Source organism: Dermacentor silvarum, chromosome 11 (assembly GCF_013339745.2).
Source record: "Dermacentor silvarum isolate Dsil-2018 chromosome 11, BIME_Dsil_1.4, whole genome shotgun sequence".
Lineage (NCBI taxonomy): Eukaryota > Metazoa > Arthropoda > Arachnida > Ixodida > Ixodidae > Dermacentor > Dermacentor silvarum.
The window spans coordinates 93,352,961-93,375,163 of NC_051164.1; the positions used below are offsets into that span (position 1 = coordinate 93,352,961).

A 22,203-nucleotide genomic window follows, 5' to 3' on the forward strand; every position below is an offset into this window, starting at 1 on the left:
TGTTTGGACAGGCAGATCGGCTGCGGACGGCAAATTTCTTGACGCCGGCCGTCGGACGTTCGCCGCCCGACGAAGTTCTTCGCTCGGACGCCGGTTATTCACTCCATGTATTCCGGCCTTAACGCGCACCGACAGTGAACGCTTCGGTGGTCTCAGCACTACGACGCCTCGATGCCAGCATTCGAAGGGACGCTGGCATCAAGAAGCACTACCAACGCCACCTAGGTGGCGTTCACCGTACTCAGCACAGCGGAGCGTGGCCTCCGCAATTAGCTCTGAAAATGTTTCTGAAGTTGATCGCGGAGGCTGCAATTACGACGCGCTGTACGCGCTGATTTGACTCGGTGACGATTCAGTTACGTGCTTTGTCTTGCGCGTTGTATTAGTGTGTCAGTTACGTGCTTCGTCTTTCGCGTTGTGCTAGCGTGTGCAGCGTAGTGCAGCTTCCATATGCACGACGTTGCAACACATGGACAAAATACTATCTTTATCCCAATAATATGTACATTCACGTTGTTTCCCGGGGTTTGACGCAAGAAAAATGTATCTTTTGCGGACGTAGTACAGGTAAAATTTGAAGCGGGCAGGTCTCAGCAAACTGGCCTCCATACTGATGTCTCTATCAAGACAGGTGGGTCGATACTTGCATAATGACTTCAAAAAAAAAAAAAGTATAAGAAGAAGAAGAAAACGAAGAAAAACGAAGCCCCCTTCCCACTCCCCTTGAATCTTCTAAAGTAAACACGATCGCTGGCTCTATACGCCTCAACTTCTTCCGCGTGACTGATCGTTATCACTGAAATCACGTCTTCCGCTTCGAATCCGGAACTAGTAGCCCGCCCAGATCTTGGCGTTCTTCGCATCCAGCCGCCTTAAACCGTTGACTCGAGCTTATCTCCATTTCGGAGAGAAAAAGTTAACGTGAAAGAAGGAAGTAAGGAGAAAAAATTAAGAAAGAAACCCGCGTCGCTGACAGCTGGCCCATTGTGCCGATGATGTATCGCCGGCAGAGATGGCGCGTTCCCTGTGCCTGAAACCGGATATTCACGCGCGCACGCAGGACGAGACGAGACAGGCAGACGAGCTGCGTTTCGTCACTTCCACGTGCAACACCGGTGCCGGCTACGTGCTAGCCACCCCCCCCCCCCTCCCCCCTTAGTACCGCTCCTTTCTTTGACGAGCGCTGAAAAATGGACCTTCGAGAATGCTCTCTCGCCTCTGCTTCGCCTCTAAACAACACCTGTACAAAGCCGTGCTTGCTCGCGGTGAGTCTCAGGCCTTGTGGCGAAGCCACCGCGGTCGTACCACACGTCGTCGCTGTAGGTAAATGAGCAAAGCGAACCGACTGGTCACGCTTCAAACCTACCCCCCTTTCAACCATTTGCCCCACCCGTTCTTTTCTGAGCTTCAGGCGTGGTCAGCCTTGTTTGCTTCCGCCTTGTCCTTAACTCTATTGTGCGCTGCGCAGTGTTTGATCTGATTCTAGTTACGTGCAGCGCACGCTACGGCGTGCGCTGAGATTCATCTCCTACGAGCAGTGATGTATAGCCTGAGGCGTGCACACAGCCTCGGCTGATTTCATAGTTACTCATGCTTTGTGGTGGTTTGTACTAACTCGAAGTAGGTCTTAATGAAATAATATTTGCACGTAACGTACACCTAAATTCGTTGCAGTGCAGCTGGTGAAAAAAAAAAAAAAAGTAACTCCTACTCAATAACTGCACAGCTGTTAATGTGCGCTAAAGCTGCAAAAGAAAAGCTATCCACCTTATGAACTGCCCTCATTTTGATAAAATGTAGTCCCGGAATTGGTACAAATACAGGGACCACGGCGAGAGTCACTCGTGTAACCTCAGCACTTTGGCAGCCATACCACCCGCTCTAAGAAACGTGCTAAGACCTGAGTGTAGCTGCTAAGTCGACGAGGTCGGATTGCTTAATTCGATTCGGAAGTACTCTTAGGCCGTGCTCTACTGAGCTCAAGTCATTAACACAATTACCGAAGTTCGATCGTCTTACAGCAAAATATTTGGCCGAGCAAATGGAACAAAGCAGATAACTAAGCACGGTGCTCGCTTCAAAGTAACGATGCGTTGTCTATTTCTTGTCGGCCTTCGTCGGTCTTCTTACCCAAAGTCTGCAATTTGTTAGGGGTGCCTTCGCTCTAGTGACTATACTGACAAACTGCTAAACGCTGTAACAATCTTAGAACTACGGTGAGGATGGCGTGCGGGAAAGATACTAGCGATCGCTAAGAAAGTCTTCTAGATCAAGGGGTGGTGAGAAACTGAGCACGTCCCGTAAAAGAACGAAGCTCAACATCCGTTAAAATTTGATATGAGAAGAACCAAATTGCCAAAAGTGCAGGGCATGTGTTGAAAGCAGCAGCTGCCCGCAAATGCGTGGTCGTCACTATTGCAAATATTTGCTTCCAGGCAAATACATCAAACACAAAAATCCAATAACTGTCTTCTTGCTAACAAAGTACAAACGGAGGTCCGACAGTTATATTCCGAAAGGTAACTTATCTTACGAAATGCCCGAAATTCAGGAATTAGAACGAGGCTGTTGAGAACAAAACACGCCGTTCTGCAATAACCGCAGCATAAACAAGTCGCACGCTACTCCAGGTGCACAAATAGCTACAAATTAGAAATTTCCTTTAAATAACAGCGCAACACAGAGAAGAGCTTGATTAGTTTTACCACCAAGGAAATCTACTCACAGCAGTGAATTAAAATGCGAACAATTCCTAAAATAATTCAGTGCGTTCCGTTTGCGGGTGCACCTGCATTTGTAAGTTTAGCTTAATTCAAACTTCAAATCATGTATCTGGGAGTACTTAATCCTTAGAAATCGGTTACTGAGCGATTACACGTTGAACATCCATGCACTTACGCGTAATGTGCATTCTGATTAGTTATTTCCTGTTTGCATGTAAATTTATGTTGATGGTACAATTTATCTGAACCAGTTTGGGCCACTTTGTTGGTGCAATTACATTAGCATATTCTATTCACAGAGTTTCGTAATAATATTACTAGAAGAAAATATGGTGCTACAATCAGGGCAAAGTCAGTGGGCATAATGAGTAGTATACATTTATTTACATTTTTTTGAATGATTTCGCAAGTTGACCGCTTTAATGATTTGGCAAGCAACACTGCGTTGTGTGCACGCATTGCATTTCCGTTTTTCATCACCAAATTTTGCATATTTAAAATAATTCAGTTTAAGGCGTAATTTTTATGAACAAATAATCCGCGCATTTTAGCGTATGAGTGGCGCAACATGCAGATTACATTCTGGGCCGCAACTTACACAACTGGTATATTATTCTTTTTTATATTCTGCACAGCAATGTTCGAATGGCTGAAAGTAAAAGGTTAACGGCAGTAATCGTCCTCAGAGAGTGAACTTTCGATAATAATTTACCCTCAAGAAGGTTACATAAGAGGCCGCAATGACCTTTTAAAGCTAGAAGGCAACGTTTCGACAAACTCAAACATTGCAGTCCATTCCCATACTACTCCCTTAATCGCCATACCGGCGCTTTATGCAGACACCATAGCACAGGATTGTCCTCTATTGTAATCTTACTGCACTCAACCGTCGTTATAGCAAAATGATTCGGGCCGAAAGTAGAGTTCGTTATAAGCAGAATTTCTTTAAAAGCGGAGAGCGCTGTAAAAAAAAAAAGCTATAGTGGAGCAGTCAGTGCATTCAAAAGGTGCGAAGGGTCGTAAAACGTTCATTTACAAAGAGCCTCGTTAGATAGTGTTGATGTGACAGAAGCGACACATTCGTCAGTAGCTGTCCCGTCTGTCTGTCGTCGTAACGCGATGCATGCGCAAACCCGAGCAACTGGCGCCATGCGGCGCCAGCGCCAACCGTCGCAGCGCCCTTGCGTTTCCAGGTAGACGCGAACGAAAGCAAGGGGCTACTGCGCTCATGCTGCGAAGAAAGGTTCCGCGTTTGATTTGTTCGCTTCGCACTCCGTACTAAGCGCAGTTCGGCTTCGATATCACTTCGAATATTCCGGTTCAAAATGCGTGCATCGGAGTAGGGACCTCGAATACGCGATTTCGTTAACGTAGGCTTTACTGTATTATAGTGTATACGAAAACCATACGCGATTCTCTCCTTTCGCTGGACCGTACATCAGCCACAACTTGCGGTGCGCTGCATGGAACCGCTGTCTTACTTCCGGAGAGAGCGGAGCTCCTCGGCTGCTTAGTGCTTTATCATTTGTTTTCTGTTACAATCACCGCAGGTCCCTCGCGCTGTGTTCCCGCGGGCATTCTTAATGATGTGGGCGTCAGAATGGCCGGAGCAGCTGCCCGAGGTCGTTAGCTGCGTCTGACTCTTTGGTTCCGCGTCGACACGGTGCTTCTCGGCCTGGCCGGGCAATTTATGACCGGTGAGATGCATCCGTCACTGGTCTGCGCGCTGCGTTTTCGTTTACTGATGAGCTTACGCGTCTGTTGCAAGATCGGTTTAGATTGAAATTTCAGTTTTCTTCCATCCGTCCATTGTACGCTTTCTTAGGTATGAGGACTAACATGTTGAATCATATGTATTCAAGTACTATCTCTATGGCAAAATTACTTGCATCTTGGTTACACTCGTCACAAACCCAGAAATCGACTTACTATCTGGGGTTTTACGTGCCAAAACCAGTTCTGATTATGAGGCACGCGGTAGTGGAGGGCTCCGGATGAATTTCGACCACCTGGGGTTCTTTAACGGGCACTACAACGCGAGTACATGCGCGCTTTTTTTTTTTTTTTTTCATTTCGCCTCCATCGAAATGCGGCCGCCGCGCCCGGGATTCGATTTTGAAGCCCAAAAAATTGGAGGACGCTTAAGCTTCGCCTTTAAAAGTAGAACGCGATAGCGTTATCGGGACCCGTTCGCATCGTATCATTCGCATACGGCAAGTAGGCTTCATTTACTGCAACACTGAACGTGCGAAAGCCAGCTTTCAAAGACCAAGCTTACACCGATCTCCTTAAAGTCGGCTTCACTTTTAAACTGAAATGCATTGCTGGAAAGGCGTTTTTCCAGGGGCAATATAAGTGGTCTTATATTGAAATGTGAAGGCCCCAGCACCATATTTAAATTATTTTATTAATTGTTTGCTATCGCCCCGATGCGCGCAGGTCTGGTAGAAATGCTGGAAAAGGGGTGTGTGTTTGAGTTTCCTCGTAGCAGAATTAAGTTTTTTCGTACACTCAAATTACAATTCGACGCCGATTGGTAAACAATCCGACGGCGAATCCGACGCCGAATGGTAAAATCGTACCTTACCATTTTTCTGACGGATTTCACTGTGAGAAATTCAATTTTTGTTCACCAAAACCTTGCACCACGTGGAGGGCCTGCGCGGTCGATGTGGTTGGATGATTGTCTCCGCCACCCGTGATCACACGCCGGTTGCCGACGCCGGATTTTCTGCGACACGGGGCCCTAAACGCTATCGCGTTAAAAAGCGATACGTTCGTTACTGGAGGTCCTGAGGTCGACAGGCCTCAGAAACTGCAATTTCAATGTGCGCGTCTGGATGAAGTGACACCATTCATCCTACGTAGGTTGTGAAACTGGACGTGTGTCTAATTCATCTATCTGCCTTTCATTTAATATATTATTAGCAGGGATTCATATTTGGATACGGAAGACTTTCTTTATTGAAAGGAAACCAAAGGGAGACTTAGTAACCTTGTGATAGTGGCGGTCACTTCTGTTGACATGTACAGTAGTTAATAAATAATTACGATTAGAAGAAATTGCACAACTGAGATTCAATGAAAATATCGGTCCAACTGTGTCTTCCTGATGTATAGTAATCCTGAATAGAGTTTTCTTGGGAAGCATTCGAGACATGTTTCGCAGCTTCGGTGGTTTTGTACCAAGCAAAACACGTGCTGTAATAATGAGCCAGAAACTGTAGTTCTCCGTATTTTTCTCTTCGGCTTCAATTTCAGGTAGCCTCGGTCTGAGGGCTGCATGACTGGCAAGAGACGGCTCGAAGGAGCCGTCTAGAAAAGTGATGTGCGAAACACTGAGAAAGCAGATAGCGTAGGGAAGAACTACATTAAACTGATTTAGCCATGTGTACAAAAGTATTTAGACATTCTACAGGTTGTTAACATGAACCACGGATCTTACGGGTTGGGACAAGATGAGCGCAAAGACAAAAAAGAAAAAGAGCTTGTACATGTGGCGCACGAAACTATGACGTGTAAAAGGAAATTCTCATACTACTAATATATCTCTTAGAAGTTGATGAAGTAGGATGACACTCCAATTGGAAAGCAAACTGAAAAAACCAGAACGCAGACTATAGACTGCATCAAAGCAGATTGTGAAAAGGTAAATATTCATCCACCTGACTGTGCCACGGAGCTACAAATGAAAGGGTTATCTTCTCTATAGCTTCGTGCTATAGTCAAGTGGATGAAAAAATTTTTAAGATTCGAGAATGTTGCTCTACCTAGCAAGCTTCCACAAAACTCTTTTGCCATATATATTCAGCGTCCTCGTGCTTCAAGTTTGTCGATTATTTCGGCGTCGCTCTGCCACCTGCTAGCCTCCTGGGTAGTTTGGATAGCAGAGCAACCACCCTGGAAAGAAGTTGGTCCGGAGTTACAAGCCCGGACCAGGAGGAATGTTTCTTCAACTGCGAAGCTTTCTTGCTGGGCTTCTTTTGTCGCTTCGTACTACACTTGAGTGAATGACAATTCTCCCTGTCATGAACCTTCTTCCGCCTTTGCGGACTTTCGTAGAGCTGATTTGCCGAAGAAGATTATGTGTGCTACGCTAAGATCTCGGGGTTGGCCCGACATATGGGATACAAAACGAAGATTGACAACTGTGCCGAAAACTAGGATGTTATTCCCTCCCGTTCACTGTGCGACGCAATCGAACAAATGGATTTGCTTTTGCGATGTACGGATTCAGCGAATTATTTATTCTACGAACGGTGGGCTCAGAACGTGGCGAATAAAACATATCGGATTGGCCGTCACAGCTTCTCGGAAACCGCGGTATGGAGCCCTCCGCCAAAATTACGAACGGGGACTTCTCCACAAGCCGTTAAGCTGCACTTTTTATCCGGTGGGGACACTGGCCGCAAATGAATTTCCCCTGCTTGCACCACACTGACGGCATCTTCAGGTGCGATAAATCAAGTGCATGCCACTGTTTCTGTTTACGTCCACTTTCGAACGCTCGTCCCAACGACACCGAAAGTGCTTCCTTCATCTGTGCGAAAAACCACGGAGTGCCAAAAAAACCAATATTGACTTAAGAAACAGGTATACCATCGTAATCTTTCTCGCAATCGCCGGTGAGCGAGTTTTCGCTGTGTGTCGACGGCTGCAAGCAACGCTGTTGAGTTAGACCAGGATCCCTTCCTTGCCTTTCACTCAACGCCCTTGAGTGCTGCCCCGGCGGCTTTATCGCTTTACTTTTTTATGTATTTTGTAACATCTTCCTTTTTTCGCATTTCTGGTTTTCGAGGGGCTTAGAGCACACTGCATATAGGACGCTGCTTCTGGTTAGGATCTGTTTTGTTGTTTGTTATTTTGTACTGAAGTTTTGTCTGGTTCGTGCTTACTGCAACGTAGTATGGTGCTGTCTCTGTGGAATGTGTGTGCGTGCTATAAGGGGAAATGAATAGCTTCAGTCTGTTAACTGCCTGTTGGCATAGCCGGCTTCGATGTAGCTAACCTTCCCGTTACTAAACAGTAATTAAAAAAAAAAGCTTTGCGTGAGCTGAGTGTGCTTTATAGTCCGCGGAACAGGGGCCTTGGACGTGAGATAAGTGACAATGTCCGGTTGTAGCTATATATTTCACCAGCCAGAAATTATAATTTCCTAGCACCTTATAATAGTCGCTTAGTAGCATTGTTTAGTTGGAAACAGTCAGAGGTCCCTCTTGCTCTGCGACGCATTTGCATCCTGTTTACATTTAGAGGGCTTCGCCACGCAGTAAATCTAATTAAAATAATGTTGTTGGTGACGACAATGGTGCTGATGAAGGTTGTGATGATAGCTGGTATATGTAGCACACCTGCTAACGCATGAGACACATGGTTGAGTGCACGCACCGCTTTTAGCAAAGTCCTGCTAAAAATACTTTTGGAAAGACACTTCGCATGCCTAGTAAAACCTTTTTAAGTGTGTAGCAATGAGCCGTTTTCCATGTAGCAAATAGCAGCGGCAGCCTATAAAGGAGAGTAACGGGAGCTACTTCATGCCGGCAGGCATTCATAACCATCGGTTTGTCTCCTCAGTGAGTGAATGAGTGAGTGAGTGAGTGAGTGAGTGAGTGAGTGAGTGAGTGAGTGAGTGAGTGAGTGAGTGAGTGAGTGAGTGAGTGAGTGAGTGAGTGAGTGAGTGAGTTGAAATCAGCAGGGACATTTTTCCGGTAAATTTTAATGGTAGCTTGGACCATCACAGAAACAGAATTTCAACGTTTAACTAGGCACGCTAATGTGGCTAATGGGACACGTAAGTAGTGCCAACTGCAGCTGCAAGAGAACTTGGTGATGTTACCTCTGCAAACAAGTTTTTTTGCAGACGTGGGAACCGAATAATGGTAGTAACCCCGGACCTAGTAATCTGCCGTTGGTGTTCGTTAATTGCCACCCCTCGATAATTTCAAATATCCCCGTAACCCCGTAAGCGTCTCGACGTAAAGACGGAAGGAGGCGTCATGCATTCAGGAAGCCTCCCTCTTCCCCCCGTTGCGCTCGCACAAACTTCCTGGACGCGTTCCCGCGTCCGCGACCACACGCTCCAGAGAATCGGCAAACGGCAAAAAGAAGCAATTAAGAAAGAAAGAAGAAAATAAAGCAGAAGCCGAAGGAATAGCTACACGCGGGGGTCCCCGGCGTCTAACAATGGACCCGCGCCGGCCGCTACAGGCATCTGCACGCAGTGCCATTTGAACTGTACCATTCCATTTCCCACCGGAGCCGCAAAGGTTCTCGGCCGCGCCGCCAAGAGGCGCTTCCCAAGTTCGTGAAGGGCCGAGACGACGGAACGACGGACATGGGGGAGGGTAGGGTTACTGGCGACCAGAAGAAAATTTGGACACTTCGCTTCTTCTTCTTCTCTACTTCTTCTTACGTGTCATCTATTTCTTGTTCTTTCTGCACCTTTCTTTTTTTTTTTTCTTATCTGGTCTCTTTCTCACTCAAAGTGAAAACGCCTCGTCGTGGGCACCTCAAGTCGCCGACAGACCGTTAAGGCCGCCAGGCGGGGACATCGTCGAAGCGTTATCTCTGTCCCGTTGCTCTCTCACGCTGTGTGAGGGGAAGTGCGGCGCCGAGCACATCGTTGTTTGCAGTGGCGTTTAACGGTGCTTTCAGTATATACGACGATACACGCACTGTACAAAGCCGAAGCCGTGCCGTCCCTCTAGCCGGACCTCCTCTTTCCGATTGCAAACCGCCTAGCTGCTTCCCGACGGTCACGTCGTCTCTTTGCGCGTGCTCTGTTTTTCTTGCTTTCTCCGAACTCTAAAAGGACACTTGACTTTTCGTGACGCCAACGATCGTGGGTGGGGAAAGGCCTGATGAACCTGGAAGGGTGGGTCGAGTATTCGTCGCCCGGGCGCACTCTTGCCTGTATTTCAGAATACTTGCCTCACGGTTTCAGTAGCAATCTGCTGACTGCAAATACTCGCCGTCAGTGCGCCCGCTGCTGCTGTCGGCTTACTTTAAGCGCGCTCTCGAATTGAATAGGTGACCGAGGTGTGGAGATCGCGATTCGATATGAGCTGTGCCGTGCGACGCTCGGCAATAAAATATACCGGGTTCGTCGAGATGCGAAAAACGCTACCGCCGCATGAGACCATTTTCGCGGGCTTTTCATTTTTCTTTTCGTGGGCTTTTCAGCGCGGGCTTTTATCATTGCGAGCTTTTTTCATTCGAGCCCCAGGCTGGCCGGGAGTGGTGCTTATGCGTCGTTACGTGCGCTTGATGCGACAAGCCTCCAGATTGTGAGCTGTGCCATGTCCACGAATCTATGAACCGATTCTACGAATCCACGAATACGATACGACACCACGAATAGGATACCACGAATCTACGACGATGCGATTGATGTCAACACGTGGAAGATCGACAAATGTTGGCTGATATTCTAGCCCGTCTGGGCAGGTCCCCGCTCCCAGAGGACCAGGTATTGGATCCTTCACTCCTAATACAAAGGTCGTTGTAATTATTAACTATAATGTAGTAGTCGTTTGTCGCAATATTCAATACCTAGGTAGAGACATTGAGTTAGTAACGGTAGCGGTAGTAACTTTACTAAATTAAAAAACGTAGTAGCTATTACTAATGGGACTATCGAAATGGTTACTGGTACGCTCACTTACCCCAATACAAAACGTAGCAGGCGCGATTAACGCAACTTGATTACAATTACTACAGCAATACTGTGGGAGCCATTTGGTTTATAAGCGCCACTACCATTATTATGTTAAGTCGATGACATTGCAAAAGCATAACAAGGTAGACCAAGAAAATCGAGAACCGCATTGATTTGCCATCGGTTGTTCGTATACCTAATGGCCAAAGTATGTTGAACAACAGGGCATTTTCACCTTAAGTTTGACGACGCATGTCTAGAAACCGATGCCATCCTCAGAATTCGTTCCAAGTCGATATCCCTTGCAATCTAACTAGCTACAATTCGTAGATTACAATATGGGCTGCAAATTAATTAGTACATAATTAGTGAGATTTCGTTCATTAGTGAATTCCGCATTATACGGGGCGAGAAATAATGTCCGCCTCATTGCGTAAATTAGTTGAAGGGTTAGAATTGCTATCTGCACCAGTCGATTCTTAAAAACTTGGAGCAGCTAAAAAATAAAATAAAACAATAATAAAAAAGAAATAAAACCTTATAGAGAATCAGGTATACTGAAATCGTAGACAGCGTATAAAACCCCGTTAGTATTTCTCACGCACTGACCACGTTTTAGTATAGCAGGGTATGCGTGAGTTACGGGATATATAAAGTTTATTGTAGACATGCTTACACAATGCAGAGATACTTAGATACTTTCCGGCGTCCAAAGAAATTGTTAAAGGGTCCCAAACAGTTATAGCGGACTGTGAAATTATCATTGGCACGTGCGGGAAACAAAGGTGTCTGCTTTTAAACATTTATTCGCCAAATTAGAATGTGGACACGGAGGAAAATTTATTGCAGCAAGGCATTAGATGTTTAATCTTTCATTCCTCCAATATCTGTTTTTTTTTTTTTCATCTTCTTTCTGCCTTTGTTTGTTTGTTGACATTCCTTGGTCGCTGGGGTTTATCGTTGATGTTTGCGATAGCCGGCCCTTGGGTGGCCTATTTTCCCAGGATCACGACATTCAATAAACAACCGAGCTCCTTCTAATGAGGGAAATAATACCTCTCCCAATGATGGCAGGGGTCAGTACGTATTTTCCCACGACTTGGACGACGTTCGCGGGACACGAACCGCTTTGGTAAAAGCGCTGCCTTTGTATACCGGATGTATGTTTAGGCTCGCGATCGTGATTGGTCTTCCGTGTTTTTCAAAAGATTTATTTCGTTGACTCGACTTGCGTTTCGTGTCTTTCGCGCATATTTATGTTTACTTCTTAACAGTTGTGCGAAGGCCTTAAAACAGCTTGGACGAGACCTCTAGAAGGCTCGCTTCTTCCCGCATGTCAATTAAGAGAGAGAACTCTTTATCTGAAAGGCAGAGAGGTTTGCCGGCGTATACGTATTTGCCTAATTGCTACTCAGCAATTAACTCTTGTAGGTATACTCTAATGATAAGCAATAATTTTACGCTGCTGCTAGCTATACAGGCAAGCACGGCTTGCAAGGATGTTTTTACTGTATCTTTTTGTTTTATTTCCTCCGGATACGACCGACCTCACCCACTGTACTGACCGAGTCATGGAGTACGCGTTATAGATAATAGCAGCTACCAGGATAGCCGGAAGCGTCAATGCGTACGTCGGGCTTAACGACGAAGCCTTACCCCTGAACCCTTACTCTCCCTACTTATCGGCGCTTTTGAAACAGAGATGGCTATCATAAAACGCTGAGACAGGCACCTGATGATGCGCTTGGTCTACGGCGCTACGCGTGACGTACCCGAGATTACCTATAATCTCCAGGGCCGTACAAGATGTTCTTAATAATCGTAACGGTCATCAACGATTCGACACTACTACTACTCCAGGCAAGCACAGCTTGAAAGTACCTTTTCACAACATATTTGTTTTTATTTTCTTGCCTCCGAATGCGAACGACGTGACCAACTCTACTGACAGAATCACGGAGCCCACGTGACGTGAGCTACCAGGATAACCGGAAACTTCGAAAACGTTGTGCTTCAAGATGAAGCCTCCCCCCCCCCCCCCCCCCTTTCCCATATAGCCGTAATTCAAAAACGAAGATGGCTATCGTTAAACGCTGACGCGCGCGTCTGACGTTGCTCAGCGCCAATGCCGCGCCTTACACGTGACATATCCAGCGCTCCAGGACTGTGCAAGACGTTCACTCGGGTTCTCCTTCCGTGACTGGTCGGACCTCACATACGTCGTGCAGAGCCGTCACGAAACATCACATGGGAGCCCGCCGTGGCATTAAAGTATACTGCGTCGTCGTCTTTCGATCGAGGCGCGTCTTGCGCCAAAGACGTACGCGCGCAGTAAACCGTGTTCCGCGATGCCTATCGATCGTTTGCGCGTGATTCTCGGCGAACGCAAGCTCCGCTAGCTCTCTGACCCGTGTCGGCGGTTCGTTACATTGTCTCGCGTGAGATCTCCTCACCACGCCGACGCGCACCGGCCTGTAGAGCAGAATGTCTTCGACGAAAACGTAAACGGTACTCGCCTATATCACATGCGCGGGGACCTGGTGAAAAAAACATTCCTGACACGTTCGTTTCCACTTCCATTGTTAGGAGTATAGCAGTTGTATAACTGTGTTTGTTGTGACGATGGAAAGGTAAAGTCAGCGCAGTGAACGCGCACCGTATCAATGCTTTGTCTTGACACGTTGCTCTGATAGTTAGTTCGTCTGGACAGTTACCCGAGCCCACCGCTCCGCAGTCAAAGGCTCTCATGCCTTGAGCTACACGGAACGCACTTGGTCCGGGGCACTAGCGCTGCCTGCGCGTCCCGTGCAACGAAGGCGGTTTTAATCTTCCTGAGTGAGACACTGGTGTCGAGGAGACACTTTTAATTAGTCTGCGTGTGTGTGTGTTTTGTGTGCGTTGTGTTTGAGACGTACGCTGTGCGTGTCGTTTCAATTCTTGTCGCTACCATCTGGAGTAGCAAGCGAGGCTTGTGGCCGGATATATCTCTCCGGAATTGCTTACAGAGCTTCTCTCACTATTCCTCCGCAATTAAAAACTTGTTTTGCGTCACCTTATCAAATGTTGACACCCCCACCTCGCCCCCCCAACCCCTCCCCAAAGGGTTGGCAGAGGAACAAAGACGAAGTGAATTCATCAACAGCAACGGAACAAGGAAAGCCTCGGGGCATGGAGTCACCGCTTCGACAAGGAAGATTTGTCGTCGTCACGGTCCCTGACGAAAACAAGCCTTTTCGTAAAAACGTTGGCTCCGGGCAGAGCGTGTTAGCGCAGTCATGGCCAACACTAAATCTTGGTGTGTCGTGATGTATTTGAATTTGCCTTTATTTTCCATAGACGTACAGATATATGGGGGATTTAAGGAAAAAGTGGCACACAGCAACTTGACGGGCCTTCAAACCCAGTCTAAAGGCAGCAGCTGCAGGACACGGGCACTAATTCAGGACCGACAACACAAACAATACATTACAAGAGAATACAATGTTGGCTTAAACTTGAGCCAGCAAAAAGAAATGCAATATGAGAAAAACACTACAACCCCCCCCCCCCCAAAAAAAAAAAAAAAAAAAAAAAAGCAAGCTAATCACAGTTTTACGCATGAGCAACGAAAGCAGTAAAAAATCAATCATGTTCAAATATCACTGAAAAACTTATACAAACCCATCACCATCCCTATCACCAATGTGGTGATAGGGAAGGCTTGTGAACGCTGACGTGTTGGACACGCTGTTACGAAAATAAATACAAAAGCTCATGATTCCGATCTAACAAGACTATTTTTCTACTGGTCTAGAAAAGTCTGTTTCGTTGAAAGGCTTCGTTAAGAGCATTTAAACAACTCATACTTACGTCATCGCGTATAGTACGTTATAGACATGTTAAATGTGTAGGCAGTATTCTGAGAACGCGTAGCAATTCGTAGCACGCACTTTAGATCTTGTTTTGTCGTTACTGGCACTGCGCTAGGAATCGATGTATCACTACGCATTGTTTCACTGTTCATTAGCAAGCAAACCAGGCGTGCACTTAGTGTCATGATGATCGTTACATAACTCGCCATGGTAGATCAGTGGCTATGTCGGTGCACTGCTGCGCACGTGGTTTCTGGTTCGATCGCGGTCGCACTCTGATGGAGGTTGGAGTGCAGAAACGCATGTGCGCTGTGCATCGGGTGCTCATTAAAGAAATCCTAGTAAAGCAATGAACGGGGCTCGTTGGTGGACATTCATGATTTTAAGGCGCATTGTATTACACTGATTGCCAGTGTAATACAATACGCACTACAATCATGAAAGAACTCCTGGAGGTCGAAACTATGTCGTAATCCTACACTACGAAATGCCTCATAATCAGATCGTGGCTGTGGCACGTAAAATTCGAGAATTTATCTTCACTGATTGTCACATACTTGAAACCCAAAAGGTGTCAATTGTAGGCCGGTATAATGTATGGGAAGTATAGTGTATAATGCAAGCTTCGGTTTGCAGATGACATTGTCCTGTTCTGCAACACTGGGGCCGAAGTGCAACAAATGATTGAGGACCGTAACTGAGTAAGTGTAAGAGTGGGGTTTAATATTAATATGCAGAAGAGAAAGGTAATGTTCAGTAGCCCGACAAGGAAACAAGAATTCAGTATCACCAGTCAGCCTCTAGAGTCTGTACAGGAATACGTTTGTCTATAGGTCGATTACTCACAGGGTACGATGATCACGAGAAAGAAATTTACACAAGAATAAAAATGGCTCTAAGTGCATACGGTATTACCAAATTCTGACTGGGAATTTACCACTGTCGATGAAAAGAAAAGTGTGCAATCATTGCATTCTACCGGGGCTAACACATGGGGCAGAAACTTGAAGGTTAACAAAGACGCTCGAGAACAAGTTAGGGACCGCACAAAGAGCGATGGAACGAAAAATCTTAAGAGTAACGTTAAGAGACAGAAAGAGAGCGTGTGAACCAGAGAGCTAATGGGGATAGCTGATATTCTAGTTGACATTAAGAGAAAAAAATGGAGCTGGGCAGGCCATGTAACGCGAAGGGCAGATAACCGGTGACCCATTAGAGTTACAGAATGTATGCCAAGGGAAGGGAATCGCAGTCGAAGGCGCTAGAAAACTAGGTGTGGTAATGAAATTAGGAAATTTTCAGGCGCAAGTTGGAATCAGCTAGCGCAAGACAGTTGTAATTTGAGATCTCAGGGAGAGGCCTTCGTCCCGGGGCGGTATTCTGTAAGAGTCTACTTAGTGGACTCTCTATTTCGGCTGTCGCTGATTGGCTGCTGCTACACCTGCAGGAAGGAGACTGGCTGGCACCTTCCTGCACGTCAAGCAGCAGCCAATGGTGACAGCCGGAGTGGACAGTCTACTAGGTGGACTCTTACAGAATAGCCCCCCTGTAGTGGACAAAAATAGGCTGCTGCTGATGATGACAATGATGATGATAATATATGGATAGTTTGAACTGACGTCATCGTGGCCATCGCCGCCATCTTGGGGTACTAGCATCTTGGGACATTCAGCTGCTTAAAAAAGAAACGTGACGGCACGTTAGCGTGACAGGCGCGTCTTGCGCCGATCGACAAATCGATAACATGGATAAGGGGGTGGAAAACGGTCACCATGAAATAACAAGACAATACACACGCGTGATAATACGATTCACTGACGTCAATGTGGTCACCATATTCGGCTACTAGCATGGTGAGAATCTGCGTCTGTGACGTTACGTGCAAACTACCTATAGATAGTGTTCATGTGACGTCACGCAGCCATATCTCACCGCGCTGGTACCCAAAGATGGCGACTACGATGACTTCAGCGCAACGTATTATCACGCGCAAACTGTTTTGCTTTTTCACGGCGATTGTTTTTCACCGGTTTATCATTGTTATCGCTCTGACGTTCGACGCAAGACGCGCTTTTTGTTGCTGTCATGCTGTCATGTTCCTTGCTTACGCCTCTTCTCGACTTGCTAGTACCCCAATATGGCGTCCGCGATGACGTCCGTGCAACCTATGTATAGCGGTTTCTTACGCTCGTTTCTATGCCCAGTCTTATTACCCACCGTTCACGGCCGGCTGATTCCCTTCTTAGCGAGGGCGGAGCGCCGCTCTGACCACTGATTTAGAGCCACAAGGAATGACTTTGACAAATGATTATTATATTATCCGTGCCATGGTTTCCGGCAAAAATAGCGGCAACATTGCTCGCAGCCTCCAGGCGCACAACGCGTGAAGCCGAGGCAACGTGAGCACAGAGCAAAGCTGCGGCGCAAGTGCCCGCCATGACGGGGCAGTTTTTTTCATTGGCTGGCGACGTGCCATCAGTTTAGTCAGCCGCTGCGTCCTGCATGACTCGGCATTCTTGTCTTGAGCCTTTCTCTCTGCTCCTTTTCGTCACCGAGTATAGATAACAGGACAACCCAGCAGATAGTCGCAGGCGCCACTGTTCGTGCGCATGTGTTACGAGAAAATCTTGCTATAGACTCGACCGAACGTGTCACGTAACCGTAGGAGCAGTGGGACGAAGAACGCAAGTGGCGCCTATTTGTGGCAATGCCAGGCCCGCGAGTGTAAATTCCACTAACGCCTTCTATTCAGAAAACGTCCGGCCTGGTCTGGTGAAGTGTGCTATAGTGACCGAAGGGACCTGTACTTACGCATGTGTTGTGACTGTTCAGTCAAGATCACTCTGCGAAAGAATGGCGCGGAGGTGTCCCATCGTCCGTACGCCATCGGCAACAGCTGAGCTGATGCACAACAGTGAGTAGAGCATGTCTTACTTTGCGGTCAGCTGCGCTCTTATGTCTTTTACCGTACAACCGGCCAGATTTCGGTACGGTATCGCGCGAGCGTCGACCACGCGATTTGTCGAGAATCAGCGAGATCGGCGATGGTGCAAACTCTCGCGAGGAAGTCACCCACAAACGAACCGTGGGAAGTTTTTACCTAGTCGCTGTGTTGTACAGTACATATGTAGTTATCTGTTGCTCTATCATTTTTCCCTTCCTTTTACTCTCACCCTCCCTCTACTGCTGACCACGGTTCAGGTGTCAACAGACTGCGCTAGACAGTTACTGCTGTCAGCAGCGATCTTCGGTCCCTTCTTTTTCCTTTATTTTTCTATCTAATTATGTAAGTAAACGCCCAATTTCTACTCTGCGCACGTGCACAAAGCGCCCGTCTGTGAAAGCGCCGTCTGCTGCGCTCTTCCCTTTAGGAGTGCGCACGCCCTTGTCTTTGTCAACCGTGAAGACCCACCGTTCACATGAATCCCCGACAATACTCGCGCTTGCTGATGATTATTTGTTGGACGTGAAACGTCTTGAAAGACGGTCGAACGGGGTCGGCTCGCTGAAACCGATGTAACGAAAGCACGTTACACCACTATCGCTTATATCTTTGCAACCGCACTACCCATGCACGCACCTGACTTTGGTATCGTGGTGTAGCGCAGTGAAGTCATTATGAGGAAAGAAACCGTGCGTGTGTCGCATGCGCAGATGGCGCCGTTTTCGCGCCAAGCATGACGCAATCTGAACTAGTTTAGCCTCGCGCTCAGCGTTGAGAGAGGAGTAGAGCGCCGGTATACGTTTGTCCATCCGAGCAGGAATGGTCACGTGTGCTCGGCCTGCTGGGATATTTTCTTGTCATCTTCATACCTGGGTGCGTGTTTCAGTGTAGTATAATGCGTAGGAAATATGGAAAGTACTATCGAGCTCAATAGGAGATGCAAAGTGTGGGCCGTGGCCGCTGCTAAGCTCCCGAGAAAGAAAAAAAAAGTGGAGAGGGTTTCGCCACTCCATAAATGCGCATACCCCCTTGTTTTACTCTAACTTCTTCGCGGAGCGATAATACAGTGGCCCACAGAGCAGCCCGTAAATCCAGCGTGGTTCGTCATGGCGCACGCTGCCCTAGCTTCGTAACTATTTTTTTTCCTGTTGTTTTTTAAATCCGCCATGGAGTGATAGCTTCTCGGTGGGCCAGTGTATTATCACTCCCCGAACAAAGCAGACGACGGAAAGCAGGAGTTGTGCGCATTGCTCAAATGCGACACCCTCTCCACTTTTTTTCTCGAGAGCATCGCTGCAGCCACGGCTCGCGTTTTGCAGATTATATTGAGCGCGACGGTCATGCACAGCTGCAGCGGAAAAAGATTAGCACAAGTGACCGATCACCCGATCGTATCAATTGCGCCACGCGACGCTGTTGTCCGGTAGCACGCCGAAATCGAGAGCGCCCAGGCACATCCCCTCTTTGAAACATGCATCATGTGGCACTTTAAATTCCTGTGTGCCCGGGAACAAGAGCGCCGCGTACCGCAATTTCCCTGCTCCGGTCATCGGCCACTTGTGCTAATCTATTTTCCGCTGAAGCTGTACGTACATCAGAATTTATCAGCACCCGCGAGGTACTGTCAGGAGTTAGCGTGAGTGATAGTGCTGCGATCCTGAATGCTGTCGTTTCGTGTCGTACATGAATATGCAGGGCATGTATACGGTGTATGTAGTTGCATAGCGCTGTAAATTTTAGACACATATCCTCGTATAGGGTGGTCTTTTTTTTTTTTATAGGTCATACGAAATGTTTCAAAACTGCCTGTGCCAGAAAGCGTAATTGTAAACCCTTAGGCTGGATTAGTCGAAGCGGTGGACATTACTCGCACGAGGAATCAAAATGCATAATCGGCTAATTAAGAAATCTTACCTAAAAACTGTGTAAATAATTCCTTTACGGCACATATTAAAATTCACGAAATGTAGTAGGTGAATTTGCGAGGCATATCCACTCGGAATGAATTCAAAGGATTGAGCGGGTTTCATATGTGCGCCATGAAAGTTGATGTAAACTTGCACTGAGTGTTCCACTTGCTCTTTTAACAAACCGCCGTTTTATCCACTGAGGCGCGAAAGTAATTGAAGCGCCCATGTATGTCGGTGTGCACTTTGGGAATCAATAACTAGAAACTGGCTGGTGAACAAGCTATTGGAAACTACGGCATCGATTATAGGAATAGTAGAGGAGAGATGTTGGTAGAATTCGCGGAAAAGAATAGACTTCGAATAATGAATACATTCCTCAGGAAGCGCAGTAACAGGAAGTGGTCCTGGAAAAGCCCTAATGGAGAAACAAGAAATGAGATAGATTCCTTGCTCTCTGAGGATCGCATCATAGTGCAATATGTAGATGTGTTAGGTAGCGTAGAGGGCATTGATCATAAGTTAGTTAGATCTAGAATTGCTCTCAATTTGAAGAGAGAAAGAGCAAAATTAGTCAATAAGAAACAGGGCAACCTAGACGCAGTCAGGGTAAAAGCAGACGACTTCAATCTGGTGCTCGCAAACAAATATGGAGATTTAGAACAAGAAGACGAAGCTAACATAAAGGTAATGAATGAAGCCGTAACTAGGCTGATTTCAGAAGCAGCAATTCAAGTAGGATGTAAGGCACAAAGGTAACTAGTAGGTAAGCTTTCCCAAGTAGCAAAGGCCCTAATCAAGAAACGACAGAGCATGAAAGTGTCCAACTCGAGAGATCAGATTGAATTCGCTGAATTGCCAAAGCTGATGAACAAGAAAAAAAAAAGGTAAGCGATATTCGAATTTATAACGTCGAGAAGAGTGACCAAGCAGTAACAAACAAAGAAGTAAATTTTGCATAGAACAGGGCAAGGTGTATGCAGTGAAAGATAAGCAGGTTAATGATAGAGGATCTTGACTGAGGAAGTCTAAGAGCAGGGTTGAAGATTAATATGCAGAAGACAAAAGTAATGTTCAATAGCCTGGAAATTGAACAAGAATTTATGGTCGCCAGTCAGCATCTAAAGCTTGTGAAGAAGCCCGCGAATACACGCAAAATTGCCGCGTTACTCGAGCCACTTAGCGTGTACTCGCGGGCTTCTTTCACGCTCGGAAAAACACTTTTATGTAGCACATATTCAGCAACAGAAAGCTGTGTCGGGAGTTTCTCATGTTGCTCTACGATTTTCTCATGCACACTTTTTATCTAAGTATAACATTCGAGAAGTTGATAAATAATTAGACTAATTATCTAATTAGGCGGAATTTAAAAAAAGACAATCTGAGTATCTCCAAGCGACGGCAAACAACACTTTACCTGGGTTCTGTCCAGCTACCTGGCATTTGCATATATTTAAATTTTGGCTCAAGTTAAATGAAACACCCAGTGTTGTAGCGGGACAACGGAGGAATTGGTTCTGTCGGTCGGACGATGACAACAGCGAAGAAGTGGCCAGGGAAAAGCAAAAAAAAGCAAGACCATTGTGTTGAATTATTTCACCTCAAAATTCTTGACAGTATATATTTCTTTTAACCCACGCTCTTCTATGCAAATTTAGTTTTTGTTTTAATTCTGATACACATACTTGAAACCGCTTGCTTCTTGGCTGATCCCCCGTTTAGTGTGCATGAGCCAGTATTTGGAGACAGGACAAGTCCCTTGCACCGCCACCTCTGCGTGTGGTTTTTGTAACCTCGTAGTAATGTAAATATAAGCCATACCCATAAAATCTTCGGCGGAAGTGCCGGGTATCAATCCCGGCACCTCGCGGTGGTTAAACGATGTCAGTTGCCATAGGTGCGATCCTTTGAGTTCGTTTCAAGTGGATACAACTTGCGAACTCGCCGGCTGCAATTGGCAAACTGCAATAGGTAGCCGTGAAGTAGTATCTCAAAGGTTAATTGGGGATTTCTTCCTAATTAGTCGGTTGCGCATTTCGAGTTACTCAGCGGTCCGCCGATTTAAGTAATTATACTCAATGATTAGAGTTATCCCACCGGACACATGCGATAAAAAAAGACATTCTGTACAGTTATAAAAAAAAGCAAAAAAAAAAAATAACACCTGATATAGTTGCATAGCTCCCACAGACTCTATCTACCAAAGTTCAGAAGTAGCGCGAACGCACGCGTAATTTTCACCCCTTGTATCTGGAGGTATCATGTTCACCTGCAGCGAAGCTCTCTCTGGAAACATAGGAAGCGAGCGCGCGGGCGCTTCCTTCCCTCGTGAAAAACAGCGTAGTCGTAGTGGTGGTGGTGGTTAGGCAACGTGCAAGAATAGGGCGTCCCGCAGCGATAGCATCACGCCGAAGGGAACGTTGCCTTGTAAGAGCGCAGCAACAAGATCAGCAAGGCATCCGTGACCCACCGAAGGGGGCGGCGCGGCGAACGCTTGTCTCGCATCTTCCGCAGCGCGCACACTCCCACATCACTCACGCTGCCGCGCGGCGGCGCTGCCGTAGCTTTCCGGGCATGCATCGACCGACGGAACGGTGCGTCGCCAGACCCGGCTGACCCGGTAGCCAGCAGCGGTCGAGACGAAGGCGTCTACGAAGTTCCCACAAGCTGGGCGCGCAAGTGCTATTAGCCAGCGGTGATCCCCCCCCCCCCCCCCCCTCCCAACTACAGGGAGCGTGCGCCTGTTGTTACCAGTTACCGCGCGGCGCTATCGAATCTGGGAGGGTAACCAGGTGCGCCCGCGTCTAATCCGCCAACTATCTCTGCCGCGCGATACGTTAGCGTTGCAGTCGAGACGTCTCTAGCTGTTGAGGCCTAAACAAGATAACACCACCGATTACCACCTGCACTTCCGCTTTTAGAATTGAGTAACACGAAGGCAGCTCAGCGAAAACTTGTTATGCTTGTATTCACTTTGTGATGGGAGGTAAGCAGCGTGTAACTGCATGGAACTTCGCCAGCAAGAACCATAGAGGTTGCAATATATGTTACAAAAGTATGTTGCAATACATTTTGCAAGATATACACTAAAATACTCTCAAAAGCAAAGCCGATGGCTAAA

The 22,203-nt window shown here is 46.8% G+C and overlaps 1 protein-coding gene across 3 annotated transcripts in view; it reads left to right on the forward strand.

Annotated features, from left to right (window-relative positions):
• The first annotated feature begins 1,156 nt into the window (after positions 1 to 1,156).
• The window catches only part of LOC119432743 (uncharacterized), a 218,015-nt gene continuing 196,968 nt past the window's right edge, over positions 1,157 to 22,203 (forward strand). For 2 of the 3 annotated variants that reach the window (XR_005188288.2, XM_049658608.1), the window contains exon 1: positions 16,808 to 17,145. Coding sequence is in view for 1 of the 3 variants with exons in the window: in XM_049658608.1 (XP_049514565.1) it covers positions 17,085 to 17,145 (61 nt within the window). In the remaining 2 variants the exon portion in view is untranslated. Of the gene's footprint in view, positions 1,266 to 16,807; positions 17,146 to 22,203 lie in introns of those variants that run through there. The other variant, XR_007464267.1, reaches the window with a different exon arrangement.